We start from the raw sequence: 10,824 nt of genomic DNA, 5'->3' as shown, positions 1-10,824 counted from the left end.
AAATCTGGTGCAGGAATGGAGGTGCTCAAGAAAGGAAAGCTGAGGTAGGGATCATGGAGGAGAACACCCAATGAGTCTGTCTGGCTGGGCTGTAAGAAACTTTAGATTGTATTTTACATTTTAAAGTGCTACTTTTAAAGACAAGGCCTGTGCCTTTTCAAAAGCACTGGCACTACTGTGTAAAGAATTCAGTTCCCCCATTGAAATAGTTCTGGTACCAAAAGGCCTCTGTGCAGCCTATTTTGCTTTTCCAAGCTTGTTAGAAGGCAAGGGAAAGTACAAAATTAAGCTCTTGATCCTTTCCACCCCTGCAGGGAATATGGCACTTACTAGGAGACCGTCCATGGAAGTAGTTATAATACTGGGAAACGTAGGTGAGGATGCTTAGCCTGTCTGGTACCCTCAGGGCAACCATATCCTCTGCATCCAGCAAGGCTGGGATCCCCAGCTCCTCCTCTGCCACTCGAAATGCCTAGAGAAGGAAGGAAAAAAAACGGAGGTCTTGTTGAGCCCAGGCAGCAGAGCTGCTCCTCACCAGAAGTAAGAAACTCCACTGCAAACAGCCCCACTTGAATAATACCTCTACTGGGGAACAGCTGCACCAGTTTAACTCCTACATTGTATGGCTGTTACAGGAACCAACAGAGCCATGGCTTCCAGCCACCACGTTGAGAAACTCAGGCAGGGAGCCAAAAATCTGGCCTGGCGAGCTGGCCATAGCTCAGTGCACAGGAACTCACCTGGGCTTCCCCTGCTCTTCCTCCAGCCTGCTGCTATCTGGGCATGCACAGCTGCAGAGAGTAAGGCCTGGCAGGAGGGGATGTGTCCATTCAGGCTGGCAAACTCACATCCAGGCTTCCAGCCCAACCTGGAGCACACCCCAATTAACGGTGCACTGGTAGGTGTTTGCAGGCAGCTTTCTGTCTGTGAGTGCTGTGCAAATGTTAACGCTTCCTGCCTACCGCCTGCTCTTCCCCAGCTGAAAAAGGAGAAATCTTGCGCTGCAGTAGGGAGCTTGCTCTCTCAGACTGGAGAGGAATAGTGCTGAAGAATTCCTGACACCTAGCTCTCTTCCAGCTTAACCATTTCCATGCTTAACCATATTTGGGGGCAAATATTCCTCTTTGTGGTCCCCTCTGCTTTGAAACCGCAGGATCAAAGTCACATAAAGGAGGAAAAAGCTACTTTCTTTTGCTTCTGAATAAAGCCTTTACTAGAGGACCAAAAAAAAGCAACATCTCAACTCAGTGTAGGGCTTTTATTGAGGACTTTCTCCAGCCTTCTTCCTTTCTGGCTTACAGGAAAAAACCCCTTCCCGCTCCCTTTGGAGCATCCCCTTTGAAATGCCAACACAGCAAAGGAAAACAGCACTGGCAGGAGTGGAAGCACAAGGAAGGCTACTGGTGAACCTCACAGTGAAAGGGTTAAAGAAAGACTTGAACATATTAAAACCCTCCACATCTGACCTCTGGCACAGACACACAACAGTGTGTACAAGCCAACTATTCTGCTTAGAAGAAACAAACAGCCTTTTTCTTTTTTTTTTTTTTTTTAGCATGATAATTACCATTTCTTTCCATTGGGTATCCCAGTAAAAATGTAACTGAGCTGACATTAAGCACACTTTCAGCCTGTTACCTCCGGCTGCGTCAACCCGGCTGCCAGCCCAGGCTGGCACTCCCCTGTCTCATAACCTGGTACCTAATATATTCTTCGGAGCGTTCCCCAGTGCACTGGCTGCACAACTGGTCTGACCAGTGGAGTTTTCTTGCTGGACGTTCCCAGTGTGTGGTCTAGTGGGAATGCAGGTCATGCCACCTCCTGTGAGACAGTGCCACAGGTGAGACTACTGCAACAGGCACAGAATAAGGGCGACGGGCTGCCTGGACCACGAAGAGGACGATGCTCTGCACACACAACTGGTTTGGCCAGAACCAGGTGAGCGATGCAGAGAGCAGCATCAGGACGTAGTATCCCCTGTGCCTACAGCATCCTCGTGTTCCTGGGAACTGCTCTTGCCTGAAGATCCAACCAGATCACCACTTAACATGGCCCAGTTGTCCTCCTCCTCTACCTGCCTGCCCAGACTGGCCTTCATAGACACAACATGTTATTTCCGCAAAACATCAGTGCAGCCCAAGTGCTTTATTGAGGAGGTAAGTGCCAGTGCTCTCATTTTCCATAGAGGAGTCAAAGTGATGCACTCGAGGGCATGTGAGCTGGCCAGGCATAGCTTTCCTCTGACACAGGCTACTGTGGCTGCATCAGCTACACCCCGCTACTATCCATTAGCACTTAAAGAACTGGATCCAAGGCCTCTTAAAACCTTTCTCCTCTCTCTATATTTTTTAAATCTTTAGCAAAAAAATGCCACCAACTGAAATTTTTCTAGGGTTTGGGGTACTTTTTTTGGCACTTGAGAAGTGACACACTCTCCCTTGGCAGAAGATCTTATATGGCAAATTGCAGCTCCGATAGGATTTTTTTAGGTGAATAATACAGCCTGTCAAAAGAAGTTCTTGAATAGTGAGGCATCCAGGAGGGACAGAACCATAGCTGAGGAACAGCACTGGAAGAAATCAGACCCACTCATATCCCAAGGGCAGCCAGAGGAAAAAGCGTAGGAGCTAGGATGAAGAGCAGTCCGAGGCAGGGAGGCCAGCCCAGGAACCCACAACCGGGAGATGGAGGGGCCAACCCCACTCATGGCAGAGCCAAGGCAGCGGTACACCAGCAGTGAAAGGGCAACCCAGACAAACCACCCTCCAGCAGGTAGGACAAGGAAGAGAGAGCAAAACAAAGGACATAAAAGAGGCTAAGAAATGGAGGGAGAAGAGTGGGGGGAACCACAGGCTGCAACAAAGGAGGAGAGCAACTCATTATGGGAGGCACAAAGAAGCTTTTCATTAATAAAACCACTGGAAGCAGCTCATACAGCTCATTTCCCACAGACAAGCAAAGCCGCCAGCAGAGCAGACACCATCAGCCCGGCTGGGGAAGGAGCAGCACTGAGGGCTTCACAGCACTGCGGCCGGGATGACGGTCCATGGCAAAGAGGCCCCAATGCCTGGCAAACACCAAACCTCAAGGACAAAAATACTTGGTCTGGATCTCACCTAGAGGAGAGGAACACACAGAGATTAACCCCAGAAAGTGCAAACAACTGCTCACATACTGCAGCCCCAGTCTGGGGAGAGGGGGTCGGTCACAGGCACTGCGAACATGGCCAGGGTTGAAGGGGAGAGGAAGCCAAGAAGTGTGGGGAGGTAAGTTTAGCTTTCACGGAGGCAAGGACCACCTCAGACGACTCCCTGCGTCAGAGGACGTCACTCCTCCAGTCCAGACAAGAGTAAGCTGCCGCGGTTCATTCATGTCCCAAGCTCCTGCCAAGCAGCCATGAAGCTGTGTGGAGTGATGCCAAGGGAAGAGAAGCGTTTTAATCCACTGCCTCTCTCTTTGCAAGGGAGAGAGGGAGGAAAAAAATCCTTCCTTGGAGCCCTAAGCCCATGCTTGAATCCAGTGCAGGAGGGGGTTGGCCAGCCCAACTTCTACTTTCTTCATGAAGAGAAAAAGAGAAACTCAAATTCCACCTTGGAGTGAAGTGTCCAGTTAGGATGAGGTTTTAGGACATCTCCACCTTCCAGCAGCCTTCATCCTCTGCATCACAAGCAAGCAGAAGTGCGGAGAGACTCCCTACGCTTCTCCTCTCACATCAGTTACCTCCCAGGCCCTGCTCCATCCCTCAGGAGCATCATGTACACAACATGTCCACATCTTGACCTGCAGCACCTCTGTCCAAGTTCCTGCTGCCACAGGATGCTGGACACAAGCATCACTGTGCAGCCAGTGAAGAAATGTAAGCAGTCTGAGGGTGCTTTCAAGCAGAGAGCAAGCCTGGACATTGCTGTTCAAATCAGAAGGTTGAGTGCAGAATAAGGCAACAGATTTGAATAGAGCACACTCAGCACAGTGCATCTGCTGGGTTTTTGTTGCTAAACCACATAAGCAAGGTGCCAGGTCATAAATTAGACCAAAAGTAAAACATTAAAAGTTACTTACCAACTTGTTGTTCTCATACACATTTTCTTTACTGAGGGAGTTGAAGTCTCTGAAATACAGAAAGAAGAGAAAAATCTCAGGTTGGTGATGCAGAGCAAACTGGTTCACCTCCAGCTTCTCAAACCTCTCTGAGCCTCGCTGGTTCAGGGGACAAAGCATCTCCTCCCACTCTGCCTTCTCAGGGACGCTGCAGAGGGAGCAGTGTGGCAGATCACATTGGAGGCAGTCAGGGAAGTGCTGCACCTCCTGGGACAGAGAAATGCAGGAGACCCCGCAGGCACAGCCATCTGCCTACAGGCAGTACAACACATTTTTGGCACATCTACCCTTGCAGGGCTGACTCCCACAGCCTCCTACAGACAGGACGTGCTGATGCCAAAACGTCCCATGTAGATTGGCACATCTACCCTTGCAGGGCTGACTCCCGCAGCCTCCTACAGACAGGATGTGCTGATGCCAAAACATCCCATGTAGTTTCAAGGGTTTTGCTGAGACAGCCAGGAGTAACCTCTAACTCATGGGGTGATTTTTGTTTCCCTCCCCAAAAAAGCCTTGCTTGTCTCCCACCTCAAAAAGATACACTGATGCCTGCCAGCAGATTTGCAACTCCCTCCCTGGAATTACTTTCCAAACAGTCACATTCATGCTCTTCTACTGTCTTGCAAATTGTCTCCTCACAGAGAGACCTCACAGCCCCGAGGAGGTGTGGATCCCTCAGATGCTGCATGCATCTTGTCCTTCCCTGACACACTCTTATCCTCTGACCTCAGAAGCTGCTGAGGAACAGCACCAGGAATCTACCTGGGAAGTACCCCTTACACAATACTGCGGCTGATTACACCAGAGTCACCTGTAGAAATCTTATTCTCCTTTCCCTAGGGCTGTCACCTTTGATTTATAAACATAACCAATAACTAAAAAGAAAGAGACAATTACTGTTTGCAGTTACAAGCCAAAGTCAGCAATCCTTCTTCCTTTCTGCCCTCCCTGGACACCACCTCTCTCTCTCCTGCTCTGGTCCAACCCAGGAACCACCTCCCTCTGCGCTGTGCTGGGAATTCAGAAACTGGGACCTGGCAGGACAGGCAAGAAAGCACAGGGGAGAGTGAGTTCATGCAGTAGGAAACAGAGCTGCAACACAGTGTGCTTTGTCACCCATAGCAAACCATGCCCCTCGCTAAGGAAACATTCATTGTCAGCTTTGTTTTACACTATCATTTGCTAAACTGGGAATACAAAACCAACTGCTGGCTGGCAGCTCTGCTACCTGGCAGGACAGGCAAGAAAGCACAGGGGAGAGTGAGTTCATGCAGTAGTAGTTTATCCAGTAGGAAACAGAGCTGCAACACAGTGTGCTTTGTCACCCATAGCAAACCATGCCCCTCGCTAAGGAAACATTCATTGTCAGCTTTGTTTTACACTGACTATCACTTGCTAAACTGGGAATACAAAACCAGCTGCTGGCTGGAAGCTCTGCTCTCCAACACGGCTTCCTTCTGCCCAGGCAGGCGGGCAGGGTCAATTCCTTTCTGATAACCCAGCTCCACTTTACAATCCTTGTATCTGCTGGCACAGAGCTGAGTGGAAAACTGGTATCAGAGAGGAAATTCTCGCTGATAAATAGAAAAGGCGACAGCACCAACTTTGTATTTTTGTATGTATCACCTTTATAACCAGTGTGGACCTACCCTTGTTAGCCAGTCCCCCACCTCTGAGAAGAGCCAGGGTAACTGTGTGAAAGCCAGGGCAAAGCTGGCTCGCAGCAACCTATTCATGAGACAAACACATGATCCGGATCGCAGCAGGGGAACTTTTTCCATGAGTTGTAACAGCAAGGAACAAGCCAGGTCCTTTATCTACTTAATACAGAAAGTGGGGCATTACATTATAAATGAGAGGTGCCTTCAAACAGGCTTGTCCATCGTGCCACAGCCTGGGCCTTCCCCGTGCTTCCCACATCTGGCATTGCCACGTGGAATAAGGACAGAACGAGCAACAGATAAGACCCAAAGCTCGAAACTCCCCCAAGAAACACGTGAAGACAAGGCACATTCCACCTCTAAATCATATATTCTTCCTGTGCAAAATCAAAGGGACTTGCAGAGTGCTCCTGCCCAGAGATTTCCCTTCCCTGAGACAATGGATTAAAAAGAGTAACAAAAATAATCACAAGACAAAAAAGTTTCAGTGAAACAATAGCTACAATCATCCTGTTTTGTGTCTGGCAAGAAAATCAGCTTTTTTAAGAGCCAGCTGAAAGAGGTGATTGCAGCTCTCTGCCTCACTCCTGGTTCTGCTCCTAAATAAAGTCTCTGTAGCAGTGTCATCCTGAATGCAGGAAAACACCTGCAAGAGCAAAGGGGAGCTCCAGCTTCCTTGATCATTCTGATACATCAGACATAATGCACTGGAGTTACCTATTTCTTTTCAGTTGGTGCCTTTTGCTCCCACGTTGAATGCTGTTTGCTCTGGTAGTGTGTATGCAGCTTCACACTGTGTGGCATATTACAGAGACCTCAAAACCTGAATCTCTGATGGTGCTTGTCTGAAAACCCTTTTTTCCCCAAAGGAGTGTGCAAACAACCAGGTTACTTGGTCATTTCAAGAGCCTCCTGCCCTCTCAGCATCACTCCTTCCCTGGCCACTCAGGTGAACTGCTTACATATAATTTTTCTATTGAAAATTGATCTTGCTGCTGCATCTCCTATCTTGGAATATCAAAGCTCTCTGGACCAATGTAACCCTAAGAAAGCAAAGCTAATATAAATGGAGAAGTAGGAGGTCTCCACTGAGAAAACACAGGCAACTGAATTAATTGGAAAAGGTGAGAAATATAAATCTCACTCAAGAGAGGGCCTCCAATGTCAGAAACAAATCAGAGTGGAGTTCAGTAGCACAGGAGTAGAAAGTGAAGATTTTAGCTCCCAAAAAATCCTTCACTTAGCAAAAAGTGGCCAAGCATTTCTCATGCCCACAAATCTCCATGACCACCCACTGCTCCAGCTGCACAAACCCAGTGCTTGCAAAGCACACCACAGCCCTCTGCAAGCACATGTGCTTCCCAAGGAGCAATCTCAGCTGCTGCTGGAAGCACTAACTCAGCTGGAAACTTCACCTTGGAGCAGACTGAACAAAAAAAGTCCCAGAGCCATGATGGCCTCAAAAATCTTCTGCCTCTCGGCACTGTTGGACTACTTTCTCTAGAGACAAAAAGATACGTGCAGTCAAAAGGATCACTTGAAAAAGAGTGAAGCAGCTTTGCTTGCTCCCAGTCCTTGAACAGAGGGTTCAAACCCAGCATGCTTGGCTGGGAACAGCACCTTTCAGCTGTGCTCTTGCTGGAGATGCAAGCAGCCTGGGGAGAGGGAACAGGACCAGGAAGATGTCCCCCATGTGCTTGCCCTACTCTCAGCAATGCCTGTGCCACGCTGCTCCGGTCTTGCTGGTGAGCTGCAGCGTGCTGCTGGGGGTGAGTAACAACAGGCAGACCCCTTCCTTGACTCTAGAACCATCCTCCCTCTGCCTACGCCTGCCATGCAAACCACAACCCTGCAGAGGCCACGCAGGCACAGCTCTGCTTCACCCCAGCATTTTGCCAAGAAGGAGACTGCAGACAACCTGTCCTCAGCACGGACAGCACCCTCCCTGCTTGTACTGATGGCTCTTGGCTTCATCCTGCCCCACCAGGCTGACAGCAGCCCAGGAAACGCCACTGCTCAGCCGCCAAGGGGGATTTCACAACCAGTCAATTCCCAGACCACAGCTGAATACCAGCTCACAGCCTGGGAACAAGCAGGATCCCGGACAGAGAGAAGGAACTTAATCAAAACCTTTCCTCAACATCTGGCATTAATATCTGAGTGAGTGTGCACAGCTCCCCTGCTTCTTCTAACTCACTTACCAGGTCAAGACCAGTAAAGCCGTGGCCAGAGCTTGCACAGCCATCACACACGGCAGCAGCAGACCTCAGTCTCCCACCATGCTGCCAAAAGGCTTGATGTCTCTCTGATGAGAGAAGCCTCGGGGGTCTCCAATTTATCCCAGAAAATGGGCTGAGACCTGCCTGATACAGCATGCATGCCTGGCTAGGGCTGGTTACAATGCACTCTTCAGCTAAGACAAACGAGAAATGAATTTCCATGGTAATTCAGTGTGTGTCTCCACTCCCTGTGAGAATCCTTGGGTGAGTGGGAAGTGAGTGGGAAATGCATTTCTAATTTTACACAGCCTGCCCTGTTCACCAATAACGTACAAACTGACATCAACCAAGTTTGAGAGAAGTTATCATGTTTTCCAGCAAGGAAAAAGGGAAGGGGGAGAGAGACCCACACCAGCCTGTTCTCCAACCCAAGAACCCCACAAGAGAAGCCTGTGGTTATGACCATGTTTTGTAATTGCTTGAAGTTTTCCTGGGAATTTCTCAGGCTCCTGCAAGGAGAAATCCCCTGCACTCCTCAGCCCAAGAATGTCATTTATGTAAACCAAGACAGAAAACACACTGTTGCAAAACTCTGATGCCGTGACTGAATCATGTTCTGCAAATGATTTATATAGCAGAGCTGCTGCAAACACACTGAGCACTCCAAACACCAATTATCCTTTTCTACTTTTATTTTCAGTATGATGCTTTTAATCATCAACTAGAATCTTTGCTAGAAGCAAAGGGAGGAGCTCAGGATAAACCATTTCCAGCCCCTGGGAAGCAGGAGTCACAGCCACACGTGCACCCAGCCACACTTCTCTGCTGGTGGCTCCTGCACAGCCAACACTCACACAAGCTTTTACAGATTCATTGACAGTTTGCACAAGTATTCAGCCCTAGGATCTGACACATAACTTCCAGCAGCCTCTGCCACCAACCACTTGAAAACATAATTTCCTTCCGACAGGACTTTGCCCAGCCAAGGTTACACCTGGTGCTTTCCTGCATGGCACTGCTGACACTGAGGGAGGTCACTGGTAAAAGCTTCACTGGTAAAAGCTTCTCATACTTTAACCTTCAGGCAGTCTTTGCTGAGCTGGCCCAAGTCAGAAAGAGCTTCTGTAAGGTCCTGAATAAAGTCAGGCAGAATTTCCACTGTAAAAGAAAATGAATGGGAAGAGAGAGAGACCACAAGAACACCCTCTCTCATCAGCACAGGAGTCCACAGCATTTATCTAAGATATATGTCTATGCACAATCCTTAGTGCACAGTTCAAGGATTATAAACAACCCACTAAACTGGTCAACAGGGCTATTTCAGCTCTCAAATGGCAGAGCCTCTGTTTACACCCATGCTCCAGACGGGCCAGCTGCAGAGTCAGCCAGGAAGCAGACACGTCCCTCTACGAGCACCTCCTGGTCACGTCAACCTTTCTACCCTGGTATTTTGTATTTTTGGTACTGTGAATCAAAGGAAGGAAAGGAAATATCTGGAGTCATGTGGATACGACAGCATGTCAGGAAGCCATACACAGCAACACCATGGTCACTACCCAAGCGCTGGGGACAACAGAGCCCTGCACTAACCTCCCATTGCCCAAGCCTGCTCCTGCCTCTTCCAAGGTTCAAAACAACAGAGGAGAGAGACCAAGAGGAGATCTTCTCCTTGGGCTTCCACCAGAAGCAAGACACCTGTAAGATATCTTTGCACACAAACCCAACTGGCAGGCTGTCCTGGGAGCACAAGGGAAAAGGCAGAATTCAAGAAACAGAAGCAAAACCACAGTACAGAAAAACCAATCTGGTCCTCCAGCAGCCGAACACAACTGACTAGGAGAGATGCTTAAATGCTTACTAATGCTTAAATCCATACTCCTGGGCAATTTTGCCTCCACCTTCCCCTTCAAACTCCCCACCTCAAAGTCCAAAGAGCCCAGAAGTAATACAACTCAAACTGGGAAACAGGATCTACGTCTTTCTTCAGCAATTCGCCTTCCCAGATGTTAACGTTTGGGCAGGGACAAGTCAAAATCCACAGATACCAGCAAAGGCACCAGCAAGGGCTGGAAAACACTGTGCCTCCCACAGACAGAGCTCTGGATGGGAAAAACGAGTGATGTGCAGAAATCCATAGGCTGCCAGGCCCTGCCCTCCTATTGTATTTTGTTTAAATAGCCCTCGCCTCCTGACTCGTGAGCAGCTGAGCTGCCGTCGGGCTGAGTGAGGAAAGCCCAACCTAAGCAAACACAAACAGCAAAGAAGGAAATGCTTCCCAAAAAATTGGTGCCTGAACTTGTCTTTCAATGGAAGAGGATGCGTTTAAAATATTTATACTTCAGCCGCAGATGGAAGAAAGGGGAAAAATGGAAAAATATAGGAGGGGGGGAAGCATGTAGGCTGCAAGAGTGCAGCTCTTGGAGATTTTCAGCGTGAGTGCCAGCTGAGCTTCTGGCAAGGGCCAAACACCCACAGCATCTCCCCAGGAGGAACTGGGATTTCTGCTAGGGCTGCATCTGTGGAGAAGGCGAGGGACCTTGGCGGACAGAGGGCCTGGACTCTGCAGCTCGACGGCAGGCAGACTGCAACCCCGGGAAGGTCCTTGGCCGCAAGCAATGGGTCTCGGCTCTGCCGAGTCGGCAGCCCACACGTTGTCCTTGACGCCCAGCGAGGGTACTCACATGAGGTCGGGCCGGTGCCGGTGGAGGATGGCACAGAAGGCGAGGCCGTCGCGGAAAGAGGTGGTCATGTTGGTGATGCTGACATCGCGGTAGCCCTCGCACTGCTGCTTGCACCACAATTGCAGGTTCTGGATGGCCGCCATGGCCTCGACAGGCTGGGGAAGA

The 10,824-nt window shown here is 49.4% G+C and overlaps 1 protein-coding gene across 1 annotated transcript in view; it reads right to left on the bottom strand.

The window, feature by feature from the left end:
- The window catches only part of MICALL2 (MICAL-like 2), a 23,599-nt gene extending 12,797 nt beyond the window's left edge, over nucleotides 1-10,802 (bottom strand). Inside the window, exons 1-3 of the mRNA XM_010184186.1 lie at nucleotides 10,660-10,802; nucleotides 4,060-4,108; nucleotides 331-472 (exon numbers count right to left, since the gene is read on the bottom strand). Of these exons, the coding sequence (XP_010182488.1) occupies nucleotides 331-472; nucleotides 4,060-4,108; nucleotides 10,660-10,802 (334 nt within the window). The remainder of the gene's footprint in view (nucleotides 1-330; nucleotides 473-4,059; nucleotides 4,109-10,659) is intronic.
- Nucleotides 10,803-10,824: the final 22 nt, after the last annotated feature.

This window comes from Mesitornis unicolor, unplaced genomic scaffold (genome assembly GCF_000695765.1).
Source record: "Mesitornis unicolor isolate BGI_N332 unplaced genomic scaffold, ASM69576v1 scaffold13825, whole genome shotgun sequence".
NCBI classification, from domain to species: domain Eukaryota; kingdom Metazoa; phylum Chordata; class Aves; order Mesitornithiformes; family Mesitornithidae; genus Mesitornis; species Mesitornis unicolor.
The sequence above is the reverse complement of the archived record's forward strand: the minus strand, read 5'-3'. Positions and strand labels throughout refer to the sequence as shown.